Source organism: Pongo pygmaeus, chromosome 1 (assembly GCF_028885625.2).
Source record: "Pongo pygmaeus isolate AG05252 chromosome 1, NHGRI_mPonPyg2-v2.0_pri, whole genome shotgun sequence".
Lineage (NCBI taxonomy): Eukaryota > Metazoa > Chordata > Mammalia > Primates > Hominidae > Pongo > Pongo pygmaeus.
Window position 1 is genome coordinate 92,182,896 of NC_072373.2, and position 22,496 is coordinate 92,205,391.

At 47.3% G+C, this 22,496-nt stretch overlaps 1 protein-coding gene and 1 pseudogene across 3 annotated transcripts in view; both read right to left on the bottom strand.

Annotated features, from left to right (window-relative positions):
* Positions 1–16,716: 16,716 nt before the first annotated feature.
* LOC129012108 (uncharacterized) lies at positions 16,717–20,469 on the bottom strand (annotated as a pseudogene).
* KIRREL1 (kirre like nephrin family adhesion molecule 1) overlaps positions 18,778–22,496 on the bottom strand; it is a 107,007-nt gene continuing 103,288 nt past the window's right edge. For all 3 annotated transcript variants that reach the window (XM_054447435.2, XM_054447428.2, XM_063650123.1), the window contains one exon: positions 18,778–22,349. In XM_054447435.2, the coding sequence (XP_054303410.1) occupies positions 21,873–22,349 (477 nt within the window). In that variant the 3' untranslated portion in view covers positions 18,778–21,872. The remainder of the gene's footprint in view (positions 22,350–22,496) is intronic.

A 22,496-nucleotide genomic window follows, 5' to 3' on the forward strand; every position in this document is an offset into this window, starting at 1 on the left:
TGTCATCCACTGAGGGGGTCAGGGAGAGCTTCAGTGAGGAGGCTTTGTGATCAATACTTATCTCTTGGGCCATTTTCTTTAGCCCAGAGCTTGGCCTCTTCTAGTCCCTCAAAATAGATTGCTCCCTGCCAGACTCCCTCTCTCACTGTATCTATATAATGTATCTCAGTCTCTCGCTCATCCTCCCCTCCGGCTTTCTCTGAAACCCCAGGCAAGATTAGTAACACAACTCTGCTCTCACAACCCCACACGCCGACCTTTAGCTCACAGTGAAATTACCTGGGGTTGTATGCGGTCCCCTACAGGACCCCTGGACCTAAGGGCAGGGATGGGTTCCTCCTTCCCCAGCTGCAGGCCCCACCCCAGCACAGACCAGGTTCACAACCACAGCTGAACTGACCGGGCCTCTCCTTGGATCAATCTCCTCTGGCTCTGTCCTTCCTGCTCTCCCTCCCTGCTCTGTCCTCCTTCTCCATTTGGCTTCTGCTCACCCTCCTCTCTCTCCCTCTCTGCCGCACCTCCTCCCTGATCCTTTGTTCTCGTTAAGATCTGTAACTGAGGAAAGATTCTAGCTCCTTGTCGGGCCCATTCGTTCTCCTCTCTTGCCTGGGCCAGCTCCCTTTGAAACACTTCTCTCGCTGTGGTCGTGTGTCTTCTCTTGGCTCCTCCCTCTTTCCCCAGAGCTAGGGGCTGAGCTTTCACAGGTGTTCCCAAGCCCCACTCAGCCTCAGCAGTAACTCCATTCCTGCGCAGGCCCCCTCCCACAAATTCCCATCCAGGCACAGCCCAGTCCACACATATGCCCATTCGCTAACACAGATGTCACTGTGCACACACGTGCCCCCACCCAAACATACATACCTGGGGACTGCCAGCCTTTCAGTGAGGAGCCACTTTTGCACTCCTAAAAAGGGATAAAGGACACAGATACCTTGAGGATAAACCCACAAGTTCTTCGGAGGACACCCCCTGTACTATTGAAAATTCCAACAAACCTCAAGGAACAGGGTCCTCACATGTCAACAGGTTTGGAGGAGATTCAGCACAGAAGGACAAAGTCCCCCACAATACAGCTTTTCCCTAAATTGAAAGCCATGTGTCCCGGAGGCTCCTGGTCCAGTGGTCCCTGGTCAAGTCTTGGCCTGGTCACTGCTCCTCAGATGTCGTTCTTCCAACCAGCACAGGTCCTTCTGATTCTGCCTGACACTCCCTCCCAGCTCCTTGCTCCCTGAGAGCCTTTCGACTTCTTCCGCATTGAGCATATCACCTCTGGGGTGTCCTGAAGCTCTGGACATCAACGCCCAGCCCAGTCCCCATATTCCTCTTGTGGCTCCCCTGACATTCCAGCCCAACCCCTCTTGCCCAGATCTGTTAGATACACACCTACCCCAAGCCTTACCTGCTCCTTTTCCTTTCCTATCCCCAGCCTACACAGCCACTCTCTTCTATAGAGAACCTTCCTAAGTCCACACAGGACACTCTCTTGTTGGGATAATCTCCTTGGTCTCTACCCCTAACATAGTCATAGATTAAAACAGTTGTAGACTTCTGAGTCCATGGAATACAACCTCCTTATTTTACAGAAAAGAGAACTGAGACTCGAGAGATGAGGTAAGTAACCAAGGGCCCACGGCTCAGTCTCTGTATGTAAATGGCATGCAGCCACTCACTCCGTTCAGTGCTCATACACCTCTATACAGACATCTGCACGGACACAACATCCATGGCCTGGTGTGATGGTGAGGGTATGGGTGGGGGTGAGAGCTGGGAATAATTCTATGTTGGACCCCTGGGAGACAGGCCGAGTCTCCTCAGTTCTTTTTAATTTTCATTTATTTGTTCATTTTTTTGAGATAGTCTCGCTCTGTCACTCAGGCTAGAGTGCAGTTTCGGCTCACTGCAACCTCCACCTCCTAAGTTCAAGTGATTCTCCTACCTCAGCCTCCAGAGTATCTGGGATTACAGGTGCTTGCCACCACGCCCAGCTAATTTTTGTACTTTTAGTAGAGATGGGGTTTCTCCATTTTGGCTAGGCTGGTCTCGAACTCCTCACCTCAGGTTATCTGCCAGCCTCGGCCTCCCAAATGTGCTGGGATGGCAGGAGTGAGCCACTGTGCCCGGCCCTTGGCCCCCTTTATAAATTTTTTAAGTTTTTTACTTTTTTTTTTTTTTTTTTTGAGACGGAGTCTTGCTCTGTTGTCCAGGCTAGAGTGCAATGGCACGATTTCGGCTCACTACAACCTCTGCTTCCCAGGTTCAAGCGATTCTCCTGCCTCACCCTCCCAAGTAGCTGGAACTACAGGTGCCTGCCACCATGCCTGGCTAATTTTTGTATTTTTAGTAGAGATAGGGTTTCACTGTGTTGGCCAGGCTGGTCTCGAACTGACCTCATGATCCGCCTGCCTCGGCCTCCCAAAGTGCCGGAATTACAAGCGTGAGCCACCATAACTGGCCAATTTTTAAAATTTTTGTGTGCACTCCTTAGCTTCTTTCTGAGCCATTCTGGGAATCTTACAGTTGGGAAGATAGTCAACCGGCCAACTGGATGAATCAGTCACCCCAACACTCCAAAGAACTCCCCAGGAGATGGCCTGGCTTGGCTGTCTTTGGATCTCTGTCTCTGTCTCTCTGTCTTTCTCTCTCTCTCTCTCTCTCTCTCTCTCTCTCTCTCTCTCTCTGCTTCAGGGAAGGAAACATTTCTGGTGAATGAGGAGGCAACGGGCGAGACCTCAGGAGAGACGATTGTTCATTTTAGGAATCTGTCTCAGACGATCTTCATCACCTGGAAACGATGGGAGGGGTGATGGGGGTGTCTTTCTGTGGGCATAGGGACAGAGGCCAGGGTCGACTGAGAAACAGACAATGAGGAGACCAGAAGGAAAAGGAGAGATGGTCTAGGACAGGCAGGGAGCCAGCTAAGTTTCCGCCAGGCTGAGTTCCGTGAAGGAAGAGATGCCTATTTTAGTCATCCCTGTATCCCTCCTGCCTCCTTCCTCACCCCCAGGTCCCCAGCACTAAGAAGAGAGTGATGTGGAGAAATGGATGGGGGCACCCAACGAATATGAAGCTGAAAGACAGGGGAAATGGCAGAAACAAAGGACAACCCTTAAGAAGCAAAGGGGTGGCAGAAAGGAAGAGTAGAGACGTGGAGGCAGCAGAAAGGCGGGCCACAGCTCAGGAGGTGCAGAGGAGGGCAGGGGAGGGCTCGGCCCGCGGAGTCAGCGCTCCTCCCGCGCCGACCTCGGGCTCCGGGCTGCCGCCCGGGGGCGCCGGGCGCATCCTTCGCTGCCGGCTCCCCGCCAGTGCCCCCGCTCGCGCCTGGGCCCCGCCACACTCCAACAGAAGCCATTACAGAGAACAAACTACCTTCTTGTCTCCGAGATGGGTCCCCGGGGAGGAAGGCAAATTGCCTGCCTCGTGCATAATAAACCAGGCGTGGAGAGCAGCGCGGAGGAGGCCGCGGCAGCCACCGAGCGGGCAGAGCCTCCCGCCCACACCCGCCACCCGCGCCTGCCGAGCCGCCTGCCGAGCGGGCGGCGCGCAGGTCCAGAGAATCTCAAAAGGCTTGGAACACCGGGCTGCTTCCCGGTACCCCCATCCCCGCACAAGTTTGTGACTGTGGGCTTATCCCAGGAGAACCACACCAAGAGCTCGGTGCCTTTGCCCGGGATGCCTTTCTTCATGAGAAAAAGCCGGCTGCCCTTCTTATCCTTCTCGGAAGTTACAGTCTCCTCACTTTGAATTCGACCATCAGAAGTAATCGCTTCCTCTTCTTGCTAACGTAGCACTTTGTTCAGACTCCTAGTATTTAGCGATGACATCACGTTTATAGTTATTTGCATACAGGTATGTCTTTGCTATTGGACTACACATTCCTAAAGGGCAGAAACCATAATTTACTTCTCTCCATACCCCAGAGACTTAGCACGGTGTCCAGTACCGAATGCATGAATGAATGAGTTTTAAAAGAAGAACCTAGCGTCTCGAATCGCCAACCCATCACAGGTTTGTCTCCTCCACCTACTATTATACCCTTCTTGCAATTCCTGGTCTCCCCTAAGATGCTATATACGGTTGAGGGTCTTTGGGGGAAGCCTCCTCAGGAGATTTAGACATTCTCAGGAGCTGTGTAGCAGGAGAACATTGAAGAGGACAGAGAGGGGTATACATTGAGCCCAGTGCCTGCCTTCAAGGAGCTCCTACTCTCATAAGGAAGCCAGGCAAGTAGACAGTGACAACCCACTATGCTAAGTGCATAGAAAGAGAAAAGCAAGGGACCACAGCTGTTCCTGAGATAAGCCAACAACCACAAACTTGTGTGTGACTCGGGTGCAAGGATGGGGGTAGCACCTAGGACAAGCCAACAATCCAGACAGGAGCAGGAGAGAAGGAAATCTGGGAGGAGGTGAAACCCAATATAGTTTTGTAGGATGATCATGAGTCAGGAAGAGATAAATGGGGGTGGATAAAAGTGTTTTGAGGATCCATTCCAAGGAGCTGAGAAAGGAAAGAAATGGCATGGCCCACATAATGGAGAACTATAAGTAGACTCAGGTGGCCTCCTAAAACCCTATGAAGGGATTCAACAAGAGGTGAGGCCACAGAAAGGGGTACTGAGGTCAGTTTAAGGAGGCCTTCAACCAACTTGTTAGTGGGCTTAATTATATCCCGACCTTGACAGAGAGCCATGGAATGATTTCAGAGATGAGAGTATCATATCAGATGTGCATTTTAGAAGGATTATTTCAGAAGGAGCAGAGTCAAGTACGGATTACATGGGGTCAGGCTGGAGACAGAAAGATCAGATAGGAGGTTCTGGTATTAATCCAGATGAGAACTGAAGAAAGCCTGAACTAAGGCAGCCATAATACAAATGGAGAGAAGCAGCCAGGCTGAAGCGTGAGCAAGAAGACAGAATTGGCAGGTACCAGAAGGTGACTGATTGGACATGAGGGGTGAGGAAGGGGAAAGAAATAAGCCTACTGCGAAGAGTTTAGATTAAGGACATGTGGTCCTGGTGGCTCACACCTGTAATCCCAACACTTTGGGAAGCTGAAGTAGGAGAATCGTTTGAGACCAAGAGTTTAACACCAACCTGGGCAACATGGCAAGACCCTGTCTCTAAAAAAAAAAATTAGCCAAGCGTGGTGGCTCATGCCTGTAGTCCCAGCTGCTCAGGAGGCTGAGGTTAGAGGATCACTTGAGACTGCCATGAGCTCACTTGAGGCTGCCATGAGCTGTAATGGCCACTGCACTCCAGCTTCAGTGACAGAACAGGACCCTGTCTCTAAAAAAACAAACAAAAAAAAAAAACAAAGGACCTCTGTAAAAGGTCATACCACCCCCGGGAAGAAAAAGTGTGTTTTGTAGGTAAGATATGTTGTTTTGAGGTACTGCAGGGATATAAAAAAATTAAATGTGGTTCTGAGCTCAGAGGGAAGCTGTGCTGGAGATAGAAGTTTAAGAGTTATCAGCATGATTTTGGTGGTTTGAAGACAAAAAAATAGATGAGATTACCCTCAAAAGTGTGAGTACAAGGAGAGAGAGCCCAGGAGAAAACACTGGAAAATATTTATATTTAAGAGATAGACTGGCTGGGTGCAGTGGCTCACACCTGTAATCTCAGCTCTTTGGGATGCCAAGGCAGTTGGATCACCTGAAGTCAGGAGTTCAAGACCAGTGTGACCAACATGGTGAAACCCCATCTCTACTAAAAATACAAAAATTAGCCGGGCATGGTGGCACATGCCTGTAATCCCAGCTACTCAGGAGGCTGAGGCAGGAGAATCTCTTGAACCTGGGAGACAGAGGTTGCAGTGAGCCGAGACCGTGCCATTGCACTCCAGCCTGGGAAACAAGAGTGAAAATCCATCTCAAAAAAAAAAGAGAGAGACAGACAGAAGAAGAGGAGTCCACTTCTGCTAAGGATGGATAGAAAGGTGAGGGGAGAATCTGAGGTGATACCACAGAGCAAAAGAGGAGTTTGAAGGAATGGTAATTAGTGTGAAATGCTGAAGATAGGTCAAGGAAGTGTCAGGAAAAATTGTCAGGAAAGACTTTAAAATGGACCAGAAAAGATTATTGAGTGTCCAGTCTAATTTACCCATCAGGGTTATCTCTGCCTTACATTGTCTATGAGCTATTTTACAACTCTTCAAGTTGGAGACACTGAAAATAATGCAGATGATTTTTGCCCAAATAAACGCAAATTAGTTGTGTCTAGTGGAATGCAATTGATTAGTGCCCTGTGGATAAACCAGTTTTATGACTATTTGTAAATTCATTTCAAAATTCCTGGTTGACCTATATAAGTGTGGTACTTTGAATTTTCCTTTGAAATCAGTTGGAATATGTTACTGGAACCCTCATTAATTAATGGATCAAATGCAGTTTTTGACATGTGTTCATTTTATATCTGTATGAAAGTTGTGATTTAAAATTTGTTTAGCTGTGCACGGTGGCTCACACCTGTAATCCCAGCACTTTGGGAGGCCAAGGCGGGCGGATCATGAGGTCAGGAGTTCCAGACCATCCTGGCCAACATGGTGAAACCCTGTCTCTACTAAAAATACAAAAATTAGCTGGGTGTGGTGGCGTGCACCTGCAATCCCAGCTACTCAGGAGGCTGAGGCAGGAGAATCGCTTGAACCTAGGAGGTGGAGGTTGCAGTGAGCCGAGATCATGCCACTGCACTCCAGCCTGGGTGACAGAGCCAGACTCCGTCTCAAAAAAAAAAAATGTTTAAAAAATTCCATAACAGAAGAAAATAACTGAAAAGTGACCATTGAATTTGACCACTGGAACAATATCTTTTTGGGAAGGTTGAGATGAGCAGAAGACAGATTGTACTGTGTTGAGAAGGGAGAGAATGAAATGAGCAAGTAAAGACAATGGCTTTCCAAAAGCTTAGATGTGGAGGGAAGGAGAGAGATTGGCCCTTAGCTGTAGGGCATTTTCTTCTTTCTTTTAAACAGGAAATTTTTTTTTTTTTTTGAGGCGAAGTCTCACTCTGTCGCCCAGGCTGGAGAACAGTGGCACCATTTCAGCTCACTGCAACCTTTGCCTCCCAGTTTCAAGCAATTCTCCTGCCACAGCCTCCCCAGTAGCTGGGATTACAGGCACGCCACTATGCTGGGCCGATTTTTGTATTTTTAGTAGAGACAGGGTTTCACCATGTTTTACAGTCTGGTCTTAAACACCTGACCTCAAGTGATCTGCCCACCTCGGCCTCCCAAAGTGTTGGGATTACAGGTGTGAGACACTGCACCCAGCCAAGATTTTTTTTAAAAAAACAGGCATGACTTCATGATGCAGATGACAGCTGGCACTACAACTCCTCTTTAAATTGTGAATAACTTAGTAAGCTGTGCTGGGTATAAAAACAATAACAGAGGCACATGAGGCCATAGGGAGGGGCACTATGAGATGACAAAGGAGGGACACTTAATTTGGCATGGTGGGGCACAGACCTTCTGTGAGGAGATAGGAGATAATGCCTGATTTGAGTCTTTAAATAAGAATGAGCTAAGCCAGGCATGGTGGCACATACCTGTAGTCCCATGTACTCAGGAGGCTAAAGTGGGAGGATCACCTGGGCCCAGGGAGCCGAGGCTGCAGTGAGCCATGATAGTGCCACAGCACTCCAGCCTGGGTGACAGAGCAAGACCGTGTCTCAAAAAAAGAAAGAAAGAAAAAAGAATGAGCCTAGTTGTCTTTTTAGAAGACAGTTATGGAGGCTCAAAAAGAGTCAAGAGATATTGCACAGTCAGTACCAAATGATAAAGTTTGGATCTGTGTTGCCGCCCAAATCTGAGGTTGAATTGTAATCCCCAGTGTTGGAGGTGTGACCTGGTAGGAGGTGATTGGATCATGTGGGTGGATTTCCCCCCAGGGGCTGTTCTCATGATAGTGAGTTCTCACAAGATCTGGTTGTTTAAAAGTGTGTGGCACTTTCCCCTCTCTTGCTTCTTCCTGCTCCACCCATGTAAGACATACCTGCTTCCCCTTCACCTTCTGCTATGATTGTAAGTTTCCTGAGGCCTCCCCAGAAGCAGAGCAGAAGCTAGCCTGTAGAACCATGAGCGATTTAAATCTCTTTTCTTTATAAATTACCCAGGCACAGGTATTTCTTTATAGCAGTATGAGAACAGACTAATCCGTGTTATGAAGAAATCAAGCTGTGGAGGGAAAGCCTTAGTGCCAAAAGATCTAGATCCTTGCTCTTGCCACTGATTTGCCATCAACACTGTAGATACAAAAACTGAGTTCTGAATGGAAAATTGGTGCAGGACATTTGGAATTGTACTTTTCTGAAAATTCAAGAGGCTTAGTTGCCACCACTTTGACATCCCTAAAAGAGATCAGAATCATGGAATCCTACATGTTAGTGTTTAGAGAGAAACTAGAAATCATTGATCCAATTCCCTTTTAAAAATGCAATTCTAGTCCTTTACTTTAAATTTCAGACCCCCCAATTTTTTACAGATAAAAAGACATGCAGGTATTTCCCTGCCCTGAGAGTGCTTCAGTGTTATTGATGGACCCCACACACCTGAATTAGACATGCGTAACCAGCCCATTAGCCTAAACTTGAATACTAGTTTTTGTTTTTTCTCTTCAATCTACCAAAATCCCAGTGGTTCTACACTTGCCTTTAAGATCTTTTACCCCTCTGAAGATTTTAAATGCAAAAGGAACCTGTGCCCAAAGGTGAGTGTCTGTGTCCTCCCATCAGAAAGAGACTGATTCTTGAACAATGAGGTCTGTTTTTCTTTTCGTACCCTGATGAGGGGCTGTCCTTTTGAAAGGAGGATCTGGGATTTCAGGCTTTTTTTTTTTTTTTGGCATGTAGCCAAGACCTAAGGGACAATCTACAAAAAAAATTGTTTTAATAAGTGAAGAGACTGTTAATAGCCCTTTAGGTTATGAGAAGGAGAAAGTTGGAGCTTCAGGGGCCCTGAGGCTGGAAGCCTCTCAGGTTTATTTGTGGAGCTTTTCTTCTAGCTGGCTCACTGGGTACTGGGGATGGAGGATAGGGGAATTCCCTGTAAGGTCTAACTTCAGAGGCCCATTATACTGAAAATTGCATGTAATCACATATATGAAAGTGCCTGGCTCACTTATTAAATATTAACTCTTTCCCTATTGGAAGCCCCCAACCTGAGCATCTCCGTAAGAGGGTTTGGCATTTTATCCCATGATAGAATGTCACAGACAGCAAGGTCAGTGAAGCTGGAATGGCAGGTGACAAAGTAAGAATGGAGAGAAGGTGGACAGGGGCCAGCTAAGGTAGGGCTTGTAGGAAATGAAAGAAGCATGGATTTTATTCTAAGTGGGATAGGAAACCATAAGGTCTGAAGCAGAGGAGTGATGTGATGTCATTTACATTTTAAAAGGATTACTCTGTTGTTGTCATACAAAAAGGTTGTATTTTATTGTTGTTAAAGTCTTCTATGGTTTGAATGCTTGTGTCTGCCCAAAGTTTCTATGTTGAAATCCTAACTCCAGGGTGACGATATTAGGAGAGGCCTTTTGGGAGATGAATAGGTCATGAGGTCGGAGTCCTCATGAATAGGATTAGTGCTCTTATAAAAGAGGCCCTATACGCGGTGGCTCACGCCTATAATCCCAGCACTTTGGGGGACCACGGTGGGTGGATCACAAGGTCAAGAGATTGAGACCATCCTGGCCAACATGGTGAAACCCTGTCTCTACTAAAAATACAAAAATTAGATGGGTATGGTGGCGCACACCGGTAATCCCAGCTACTCGGGAGGCTGAGGCAGGAGAATCACTTGAACCCGGGAGGCAGAGGCTGCAGTGAGCTGAGATAGTGCCACTGCACTCCAGCCTGGTGAGAGAGTGGGACTCCATCTCAAACAACAACAAAAAAAAAGGCCCTATAGAGCTGCCATGTCCCTTCTACCATGTGAGCACACAGCAAGAAGGTGCCATCTATGAACTAGGAAATGGGCCCTCACCAGACACTGATGCTGCCATCAGTGTCTTGGACTTTGCAGCTTCCAGAACTGTGAAAAGTAATTTCTACTGTTTATAAGACACCTAGCTCCTGGTATTTTGTTATAGCAGCTCAAACAGACTAAGACAAAATCTAATGAATTTTAGTATTGATAATGAAACTAACAATAGGTAAGGGATTGCTACCAATGCCATGCTGTGCAGAACAGACCCCTGGGGCACAAAGACTGGAAGCAGAGACCACTTAGCCACTGTAGAAGTTGAGGGAGAGCTGATGGACCCTTGGACTTGGGGAAAGCAATGGAGGCCTTGTACAGTGGTAGGATTTGGGTTACACGCTCAATACCCATCTGCGCTAGCTCCTCCTTCTGCTAGTGTGGTAGTATCATTATTCTCATTTTATGGATAAGAAAGCTAAGACCCAGAAATTTCCAGTAACTTGTCCAAAGTCAAATGGCTAATAAGTGGAGTTTAGACTAGAACTCATGTTTTGATTTAAAAACCAAAGAGGAAACAGATCTGGATTCTGAGGGCAGAAAGGATCTGGGTCATTGTGATGCTGACCACGTTGTTAAAAAACTACAAGTAGACCCACTACATAGAGCACATTAAGTGTTGGGATACCCCAGGAGAATCTAGGTTGTAGTGCCTGGCATGGCCATAGCTGAGCTGCTGGACCTGGGAACCCCTCTTATTTCATCTCCCTGGGATTTCTGCCTGAGATTCTGGCACCATCTCCTACTTCAGTGGAGGGGATAGGTATCAGGACCTTTGGGAGGTAAAGAGGCCACAACTCCCTCCTGGGGAGAAGCCAGAATTCAGTGTCTATATTTACTGAAGATTAGGAGGTGAAGGAACATAGAGGATCTTAATGGGCTGAGATGGGGAACTCTCCCTCAAACTGGTAGGTTGAAGTGGGAGACGCTGAATTTCTTAATGTGTGTTCAGAGCTCACCCAGAAGAAAGGGTGAGCACAACGGGAAGAATCCAAAAACCGTATCCTAAGAGAAAGGGTTTGAAGAATCAGAAATATTTAACTGAGAAAAGAAACTTCTTAGAAGAGACATGACATCATGACAACTACATTTCAATATCAAAAGAACTGCATGGAGAGGGAGAGGGGGGTGGCAGACTACCCAGACAGCACTGTCCTGAAGGCAGAGCTACAACCACTGGGTAAAAATAATAAAGAGGCTCGCTCAGCCTCAATAGGAGGAAGAAATGCCTTTCAAATAATCCTGCCAACATAATAGAAAGGCTTGTTTTTTAAAGGTGGTAATAATAAATCAACAGTACTGTATGTTTACATGTATTAGGTTGAACCATATAAAATTGCTGCCGTTCACCCATTTTTGACCTATAAAAACAGTTCATATGGCTTGATTTACTACGTCCTCTCATCTCACAGTAATTTCCAAAGCCCTTTCAATGGGCTGCAGTTCTCACAGGATCTGTTCCATCTCACCCTCTCCGGATTTCTCATCGCCCTCTGCTCGTACTGCACCCCCAGCCACATTCCTTGCTGGCCATGGACTCTCTAACTCATTTCTGCCTAAGGTCTTTGCAGGTGCTGTTCCCTCAGACCAGTATATTCTTTCCCTAGATATAAACCCAGCCTACCTGTCCGTTTATCCTGGACACTCTCTTTGACCATCTAACATAAAATAGCACATCTGTCTTCCCAGTGTCCCACTCTACCCAGCTCTGTGTCTCTCCTGACTCCTCTCTGACATTCGTTTGTTTGTTCATTGTCTATCTCCCATCATTACAGTGTAAGTTCTGAGAAAAGAAAAGAACTTTCATTTGAGGAATGCAAGTCCTTTTAATTATCAGACCCAAAGAGACATTAAAAGAGATCACAATCATGCCTCACTCTTCCCTTTGAGCTATGTATTCATCTCTTGAGACCGCTTACTTTTGCCACAAGTAGCTATAAATTAACCTAATAATGCCATACAGAACACTATAACCCACGCCCTATAGTTTAACAATTTATAGCCAATCACTAACCAATGTTATTTCTGTAAACCAATAAGAATTCCTGACAAAAAACTTTGTAGCAGTCCACTCCCTGTCAGCTTTTTTTGCCGTTAAAAATCCCCTTGTAACTGCTGCTAATTGGAGTGTATATTCAGGGCAACTTGAGTCTATGCTCCTGGGTTGCAATCCTCAAGCTTGGCTCAAATAAATTTTCCATGTATATTAATTTTGCCTCAGCTTCTTCCTTTTAGGTGCGCAGTTCCATGAAAGCAGGGACGTTGTTTTGTTTCCTGCTGTATCCCCAGGTTTTGATGTAATTTCAGACACATGGAAAATGTTCAATACATATTTTTTGCATGAATGAAAGATTTTTATGGTTGAGAAAACCGAGGCCCAGAGAAGGCAAATGATTTCCCCAAAGGCACAGAGTTGGTGCCTGCAGAAGCTCAGGGGAATCAAACACCCTGCTTTCTGGTCCCCTGTTGGTCTTGATGCAGAGCCCATTTGCCTCTGAAGCTGAATTGGGGCTTCTGCTTCAGGTCCATAACAGGGCCAGGTGACCCCAGAGGTGCCTTCAATTTTTGAGATTCGATTATCCACTGTTAAGGATCTATTTTAGTGAGGGAATCATAGAGGCTCTGAGAAACGCAAGGTTTTGGTCATCCTTCAGGTGATCACATGATTCTGGGAGCCAGACCCTTTGCGAGGAGTGCTGACAGGATACTGTTCAAATAGAAGTCCCAACCAGTGTCTCTTTTGGGGAGGTAGAACATTAATCTGATCCTCAAAATATGAAATATTCCCCAGTTTGCAAATGAATGCAGGATGTGTTTGCATAGCGACCACCAAGAGAGCAGTATTATGTGGAGAGGAACAAAAAGACAAAGCTCCCTGGTTCAATTTGGGGAGCTGATGGCTCTGCTCTCCCCAGGAGGTTGCCTCTGTGTAGCTAATTACAATGAGTAAAGGAAATGGGAAAGTGAGTGCCGATGAAGTGATCTTTCTCCTCCCCCAGGTTCCTGCTTTACAAAGAGCTGGTCTTTTGGTTTTAGAACCCTGGGGGCTGGCAAGATGGGCTCTATCATGCCCAGCTGGATGGGCACATTCTCCTAATATCAGGTCACTGCTAGAGCAGCATTCGTGTTGTGTTTGTGGCAGGGAGGTGTGTGGCGTGGGATGCTACAGAGAGTGAGGCTGGTGGGGTGGGGGGGGGCGGTAACATGCTTCAGAGAGTTAATAGACCGCATTTGATTCACATTTGAATAGCATTTAGCAATTTACAAAAGGCTTTTGTCTATCTCATCTCATTGAGTTTTTACACCATTTTAAATATAAAGAAATGGTGGCTCAAAAAGGTGTGCTGACCTGCCATGCATTGCAGTTACAGGAGGCTTTGCTGGGATTTTAAGCTAAATCTTCTCATTCCAAAATCCTTGTTCTTTCCATATCCCTTGGGCAAACGGAGACATCTTTCCTGATGTCTCTAAGGAAGAGGCAAAAGAGGGAAAGGGACAGATGCCCACTGCTCCCCTTTCTCTAGGCTAACAAAAGCTCACCTTTACTGGGTATTCACTTGCTAGGAACTCTGCTAAGCATTTTCCATGGGATAGTAACTATTACTAGTCCACTTCACAGAGGAGAAAAGAGACATGCAGAGAGGTAAAGCAACTCACCCAAGGAGCAAATGGTGAAGGCAGGGTTTTAGCACTACCTGTACTAATCAGGATAGGATATACTGTGTTGCAGTAACAAACAACCACAAAATTTCAATATCTTAACAAAGATTCATTTCTCCCTCAAACTACATATTCACCATGGGTTGGCTAAAGGGCACGGGACCCAGCCAGACAGATTCCACTATGACAAAGCCATACCATTTGGAATAAACGGGCTCCTGTCACTAAGGCAGAGGAAGATAATGCTGGAGGATCTCACACGAGCAATTAAATGCTTTGGTCTGGAAGTGACATGCCACTTCTGTTTATAGTCAGCTTGGCCTTGTCTAACAGCCAGGGAACTCAGAAACAGAGAATTCAATATGAATAAGTACTGGTCATGTCTATCGGCTTGGTAGACCGACTTAAACGTCCATGCTTTTAATCACCATGCTATACTACTTTATCAAGCATGAACTCTGTCAGGCCTCTGAGCCCAAGCCAAGCCATTGCATCCCCTGTGACTTGTACGTATACATCCAGATGGCCTGAAGTAACTGAAGATCCACAAAAGAAGTAAAAATAGCCTTAACTGATGACATTCCACCATTGTGATTTGTTTCTGCCCCACCCTAACTGATCAATGTAGTTTGTAATCTCCCCCACCCTTAAGAAGGTTCTTTGTAATTCTCCCCACCCTTGAGAATGTACTTTGTAAGATCCACCACTGCCCGCAAAACATTGCTCTTAACTTCACCACCTATCCCAAAACCTATAAGAACTAATGATAATCCACCACCCTTTGCTGACTCTCTTTTCGGACTCAGCCTGCCTGCACCCAGGTGAAATAAACAGCCATGTTGCTCACACAAAGCCTGTTTAGTGGTCTCTTCACACAGACGCGCATGAAAAACTCCTCTAGGTTAAAGTCCTTTTATGTATTGTGTTTATGGGTTTGCTTCTCAAACTCCCTCTTTCCTTCCCTCCATACCTACATTCCTCCAGCACATGCTGAGAAACTATATGCACTCTGTTGGGTGATGGATACTAAAATAAATGATACATGCTCTCTGCCTTTCAGTGACCTTCTTTTAGGAGGAAAGTGCTAATGTGTCATACACGACATCCTGTTATCAAAGCAGAAGGGCTATAAATGAGATGAGATCAGTGACATAATAGCTAACCCACGAGACTTCCAGGGAGGAAGAGAAGGTGAGTACTGAGTCAGGCAAGGCTTCCTGGAGGAGATGGCCTTTGGGCTGGGCCTTGAAGATAAGTAAAACTTAGAAATGGGAAAATAAAGGACTCCAGGCAGAGAAAAGAGCTTGGACAAAAGCACAGAGGGAGGAAAGTTCGGGGCATACCACAAACAAGGCATAATTCCATTTAACTGTGTTGAAATGTAGGGTAAGTGAAAGGGAGGGTTGTGAAATAAGTGAAAGATGTGGGGTCATCTCGTGGAGAAATTTGAACTCACACAGGAGTGTGTTTATGCCTGGGCCAATATCTCCTGTTGTGACGCAAAAGCCTCACAATGAGGGGTGGCTTTTACAACTTTGCAAAGCCAGATGATAAAGGGGCTGTGTCATTATTACTTATCCTCAGGCTGGAGGTGACTTAGAGGGGCTGGGGCTCCTATCACAGAAAGAGGCCTAATACACAGGGACAAGGTCCTGTGGCCTTTCTTGTGACTGAGAGTTGATTTAGGCCCTTGGAGCCTTATGTAGTGCCCTATACAGACTCGTCCCAAAGAACCTGCTGGCCCTGTGCTGGGGTCTGGGGATGTGGAGATGAATAAATGTATCCCAGGTGGACACATAACATAGGAAGCGCCCTACCTAGCACCACTTGGCCTAATAGTATTCACCTGTGCCTCCACATTTGCACAACTTTACTTCCTCTCCTGGTTTTTTCTCTTTTCCCTACTCTTTTCTGTTTGCTTTTGTATTCTATCAATGCCATTTTTACCTATGCCAGTGCAAGTTACCTCAAAGCAGGCTTCAAATATAACTGTACCTTGGCCTCTCATTCCCATCCAGATTGGATTCACCTTGGGCTACCTATAGGTTCTTGGTCCTGGCTACATGCCTCCAAACCCCAGGCCCCATGGCACCTTGCACACTCCCTCAGCTGCAGCTCCTGTGCCGTGACTTCTAGCCCTCTTGGAAATGGGTTGCATTATTTCGAAAGTATTTTTTCAGCTCTTATATCCTATCTTCCTCTCTGACTATGTTGGGTGTCCCTTGTGTACAAAAAAGGCTACTGTAAACTGTCTTAAGTTTGCTTCTTTGTTAACTGGATGAAGAAAACAATAAACCCTATTTCTCTAATGATTTATAGTTTTAAAAAACATTATCTGGGCCAAGCACAGTGGATCACACCTGTAATCCCAGCCACTCCAGAGGCCGAGGTGGGTGGATTACTTGAACTCAGGAGTTCGAGACCAGCCTGGGCAACATAGTCTCTACAACAAAACAAAATAAAAGTCCAAAACAAAATAAAACAAAACAGTATCTGAAAAAGCATTATCTGAAAACAATTTCAGGTATCTGCAAACACTCCTGAGAAATGAGCAAAGTGAAACCCTTGGGAACTGAACTCAGAGAATTTAGGATTTCTCAGCAGGATGGCCTCTGTGTGTGTGCACTGCTGCACCATCTGTTTTTTCATTCTGCTTCACTACAAGTTCAAAAGGTTGGAGACCTTGTAACTTTGCTTTTTACCCAAACCACAGCATTTTAAATAAACAAAACCAGCTATTCTTACACACCTGTCCCAATTCCTTTGGGATCTAGATCTCAGATTCAAAAGTCTTCCCCTTTCCCATTCCCATAATGTGATTTGGCACAGAACATTTGGATGCTGTTTTCCAATAGCAGGAGCCTCCAGCTGTTTGTCCCTGAACTGCCATAATTGGCCTCAGGGTTCTGCACAAGTGGCAAACTAGAGAATACGTTTTTGCCCCACGGCCTGGAGGTGGCACAAACATTGCTTCTGCAATTTCAATCCAAACCTGTTTTTTCCCCAAACCAGGACTAACACCCAAAGCCAGGCAGGCTTTTAAGTAACTAGCCGTTAATGCATTAAATAACACAAAACATGGTACTTTTTAAAACATTTATATTTATATATATAAAAAAATTAAATATATATAATATATAGTGTGTTTGAGACTAAAAATATAGTACATAATATTTTTAAAAAAAAGGAAAAAAAAGAATAGGAAAAGGTGTGAAGGACACACAGATACACATTGCTAAAAACCTACGATGGTTTGTCCTAACAAAAATAATATCTTTTTTTCTCTTCTCTTAATTATCATCATGGATCCATTTATTTCTGGGGTCTGGGTGGAGAAAATTCAACTGGAGCTGGAAATGGAGGTTGCAATGCCAAGAATGCCTGGGTAGAAAATGTGACCACAGGGAGCCCTGGGCCTCTTCTGGTGAAATTGGACGCCTCAAAATTTTCTGGGTCACTGTTGCTAATAAGATTGTGTGCAGTTTTATTGTATTGGGATTTTGGCTGCTCTTTCCCCAGAGTTAGGGTATTCTCTGGGGGGACAGCATCTGAAGAGCTCCAGTAGCAAACAGAAGAGCTCAGGGCCCATCAGTACTCAGCAAGGCCAGTGGTTGGGGCCAGCAAAAAAACACGGTAGGTACAGCAGACTGGCAGGAATGAGTGACAGTTCTATGCAAATGGAGTTATTATTATTATTATTGTTATTATTATTAAGGGCAGGTTTGTACCAGAACCGCCCAGTATGGCCTGTGACTTCTGCGCAGCAATTATTTCTCCAGGGACAGGGCCTGGAGCTCCCTCACAGTGATGCAAAAAAATGGGATTCCCCACTAACCCCCCCCCACACACCCCCTTCCTACCAAACCACACATCTCTCAGTCCTCTCCAGCAGCCCAGAGGTGAGCATCAGGACCACGCTGACAAAGGTGAGCCAATGCCTTTCACAAAAAGCCTGGCCTTGAGGAGAGGAGGAGAAATACCATAGGGGGATAGGAGGAGGCCAAGAGAAGGGAATGGGATATTTAAATGCTAATTTTATAGCGTCTTCACAAAAATAAATGCCTTTCAATTACATCCCTTGGCCTGTGCACTTCAGTGTTCATTATGGCCTCGCCAGGGTCAGGAGCTTCACTAATCCTTTTGGGCGATTCTCAACATGCACAGTGGCCTGCAGAGGCACCAAGCAGTGGCCTGGCTCAGGTCAGACAGCACTAACTTGGGGAAGCCAGGATTTGTGAGGCCAGGGTGCTTGGGCAGGAACTGGAGTTCAGCAGTGGGGACAGAACCTTCCACACAGCAAAGAACAAGGCAGTTCGCTCCAAACGGGGCCTTGGCTTTAATGTGGTTTTCTTCAAACCCAAATGGCTGAACATTGCTATGAACATAGGTCATGTATATTGAGACACCGATTCCGTTTTATGGACCCCTGTGGCTCCTGACAGGTTAACGAGAGGGCACGAAACTCCAGTGCGACGTGCTCCATTTTGAAAGCAGATAAAGCTCCCCTCATCACAGTGAAGAGGAAAGTAGCCCCGCTGGAATAAGGGGAGAGCATACCGCCTGAAGACAGGGTGCTCAAACGGACGTTTTCATTTCAAGCAAGAAAGTGATAAGAGCACAGCACTGCTCCCATCCCTGGCCCCTTTCCTTTCTCACTTACTAGGCTTTTTGCTTCATGCAAACTCTGTGGCTGGAATTTGAGGGATCCAGATTTTAGGATATAGGGCGGATCCTTCACGAGGGAAGTGACCGTGGCTCAGCCAAAATCACAAGATCCTCCTCAAGATCCAGAATGTATTCCAAAGCTGTTGTACCCCTTTCCCTCCACCAGCTCCCCTTGCAAGCTGCTCCTTCTCAGGTGGGGCAGCTGTGCTTACTCCCCAACCTCTGGCTCCAAGCACCTTGGACTGCAGGCTTCACCTGTTTGGTGAGAAGAACAAGCTGTCCCTGGGCCAGAGGAATGTTCCTAAGGATCAGGGTGGAGGAAGGCTCCTCCCATTTTCCCCTACAGAAGGAGTGCCTGAAACCTAGGCACATAATAATATCCCTATGTGCATACTATGTCCTGCCCTGGCAAAAGACACCTTTGCAAACCCATCAGAAATGAGTGGGGAGCAGCACAGATGACCCGATAGCCAAAGGATAGCCCCACATCAATTTTACTCTGAGGTTTAGGGTGTATTTTGTGTTGCTGTTAGGGATAAAGGGGCCCCTGGTGGAAACTAATCCACAACACTTCTGACAAGATAATGAAGCCCATGGTGAAAGCTTCTTCGAACAGGAGAGAACCCCCCCAACCAGCTCCCCAGCCCTCACCATGCTTGCTACTGTTCCCAGTTCCTTGCCAGCAATGGGCAGTCCCATCCCTACCCCCAACCCAATGGGTATAACAAAACCAGAATAGTTTTAGGTTTATGCAACCCCCCCCCCCCCACCTTCATTTTACAGGCCAGACAAATTGGGGGCAATGAACAGAAAGTTAGGCCGAGATCTAACCTTTGCAGCTTCAGGACTGGGTCCTGGGTCTCCTGACCTTTAGTCCCTTGCTCTTTCCACTAAAACAAGCTGTCAAAGGTGATCAGGATCACCAACTACTGAGGCATCACCATGTTGCAGGACTCCAGGATTCGACAGCAAAGCTCTGTGATCAAGGACGCCTTCCACTCCCCAGAAAAGCTATTCCACTGGGCCCATCAGGTAGGTTCCAATTCAGATTCTGATGCACCAACATGTAAGTTACAGAGGGCAGAGACTACCTTGGTTGCTGATGCTTCCCTGTGCCTTCCAGGGTGCTTGTTTGACACCCAAGAGGCTCCAGTTAACTTGTTGAGTAGAGGACAGTGAAGTAGCTCTGTGTCAGGCTTCTGGAAACTAGGCTTCCTTTCTCAACAATTCTCCCTGCACCATTAGCTCAATTACCTAGTAACCTTAGGCCCTCTCTCCATCATTTCAGTAGAATGAAACTAATACTTAAGCTAAAAAGGGATAAATAAGAGAATCTAGCCAAACCCAAAACAAAAATGAATTATTTTTGGAATATGTATGTTTAAAAAGCCACCATCTTTAGACTTCAAGTCTTTGGATTCCCCATGGCTTCTGGTTTTTGTGAAAATAATAGAAATTTGCATGAATTTGTCTGTACAAGAACCTTAATTTCTTGACAGACCTTCCCACTGAGCTCTCATAAAAGGACTCTATAGAAAGGTATCAGCTTCCAGGGATGGAATACAGCTGGAAGCGTGTAAATGCCCCAGATAGGGCCCACTCCACAGGAGTTTTCCCTGCTGAAATGAAGGAGGATGCAGAGACTTCCTGCGAGGTTAAAATTAGAGCTACTTGCTTCCTGGGTATTATCTGGTCTTTCCTAGCAAGGGGTTGGCCAGGAATGTCGCACCCCAGACCCATCCGTAAGGGTGGTAATGGCCTGTGGCTGATGAGCATGTAACTCATTAAAGCGAACATGAATTATGAATGGTTACCACGGAGAAAGGGCGAGGAACATTTTGGGAACCGCACCAGAGGCCCTGTCTCCCATTGGGCTGGACATGCAGTTGGGGAGGCGGGAAACAGCCAACTCCAGACACTGCTTCTTAGGAAGGCGAGGCTGGGGCAGGGGTACAGGTTCTCCTTGGAGCGCCTGTTCTCTTTGGTCAGAAGGTGGTGGCTGAGAAACGGTCACATGGAAGGTGTGTGTTGGATGTGCGTGCACATGGAGGAGGAGAAATGACCCGTGGAATGCCTGCGGTGCCCTTCCGCGCCACCTTCTCCCGGTCAGCACATGTTCTCTGTCAGGGCCATTTCCAGGCCCCTTACCTTTCCAGGTCCCCTCACCCATCTCTCTCCTAACACTTTAACACTTAACAGTGTGTCCGAGGCTCACAAGTACCCACTCCCTGCACAGCCGCCCACGTAGGGTCGGTCATCCAAAGCTTGACACTCAAGGCACTGAAAGTGGAAGAAGGAATCTGATTGGTCCAAGAAAAAAAAAAAAGACACTTGAAAAACCAAAACCTGTCTCCCATACCCGCTGGAAGGTGGCCTCCAACCAACTGATGGGACATAGGAGAGTAGAGACTGAGAGCCAGGCCCCCTCCGTAACCCTATCGGAGCTCACTGTGTGACAGGTCTGGCAACCTGAATGTTTAAAAATGAATTCAAAGTGCTTGGAGACTGAAAGAGTAATGGAGGGTGTTAGGAACCCCATGGAGAAGAATAGGTACTACCTTTCCTTTCCACTGGGACTTGCATTTGGGTGGGGGAATCCCTACAGCTTTTCTTCGCAAATGAGGTTTTCATTGTTTTTTGTTTTCTTTGAAAAAGAGCCTACAGCACCCCCACCCCTACCTCACCACTCCGCAAACCAGCTCAAGAGTTAAAGCCAGGAAGTGGGGCAGATTGGGGAGAGGAGGCTTGTGTGGCTCCCTCTAGTGTTGGTTCACTGCTGTGCAGCACACAGCAGTATCTGGGTCAATCAGGACATGGTCCTAGCCTTTCTTTCTCCACCAGGACCCTGACTTATCTGGCTGGCCCAGCATGGAGGAGAAGGAAAGCGGGCAGTGCTGCCGGGGGGATTCCTGGATCCCTCTGCATGCTGACAGACAGCTGTCCACAGTGGGTAGCCAAGGTGACTGGCATTTTGATCCCAGCTGAATGAAGGCTGGATTTGAATGCAGTGCCAGGGCTGTTCTGTAGACAAGAGTGATCATAAATCCAAGCTCCCTTCTGCAGTACCCTGAGGAAGAAGAGAGGCACCCAGGGCATGAATGCAGATAACAGAGGGACTGGCCAGGCTATCCTGTTTTCCACCTGTCTGTGCCACAGCCACCCACTCCCATACTTCATGTCCCTAGGCCAAAGCCTGCCCATCCCTGGGTACCCCCATTTCCACTTATGGGAGATCAGAGGGGTGGGCTAGAAAGGGAATGCTAAAAAGTGCCCCCTCTGCTCTCCCTAACCTTCACCTTCCCTGTCCCCATTCTAGGGTCAGGCAAGAGTGCAGGTCAGAAGAGACACATCCTCCCGAAGAAGAGGGAAGGGCAGGCCCAGGAGGCTGGGGCATGCACAGAGCACCATCCTCGGGACGGGGTGTTTCTGGGAGACCTGCTCCCCACCTGCCACGGTGGGAGGAAGAAGGCTGGTCCGAGAAGGGAGCAATGAGCAATGCCCCTGAATATCAGGGAACAGCTGTGAAAGCCTTCTCCTCTGCCCCGCAGAGATGCCCCAGCCAGGCTCTGGCCCCTACACGTGAGTCTGCATGCGCTGCTGGAATCGCTGGCCGTAGTCCGAGTGCTGGGAGGTGTAGGAAAATCGAGTGGCTGTGGCGTACTTGCCAATGGGGTCATACGCCTCATATGGGGTCCGCTCCAGGCCAGAGGGTGGGGCCTGGGGGTAGCCCAGTCGGTAGGTGGGGTACCCAGCTGCCCCAGGGAAGGGATGGGAGTTGAACTTCTCATAGTTCTCATATGACAGCTGGCTGGTTGTGTCGGTGCCAGCTGGGGCAGCAGGGCCAGGGGGTGTGGGCTCAGGGCCATAGTCAGAGGCAGGGGCCCGGCTATAGGTGTTGAGCTGGGCATAGCCGCTGGAGTGGGAGAGACGGGATGAGGGGCGGCCGTCGAAGCGGGCAGGGCCAGGGGCACGGTAGTCAGCATACAGCACTGCCCTGGAAGACGGGCGGTCTTCATGGGCACGCACGTTGTAGTAGCCATTGGTGGGGTCCTGGGGGCAATGAGAGAAGAGGATGGAGGCAGTGTTCCTTCTTGGGTGGGGATCAAGTCTCACCGTGGCCTTCTGGGCCTCTTCCTCCAGCTCTCCCTATGTCCCTATCTAGCATTCCACCTCCTCTGCTCCTTCAAAAACCCTCCC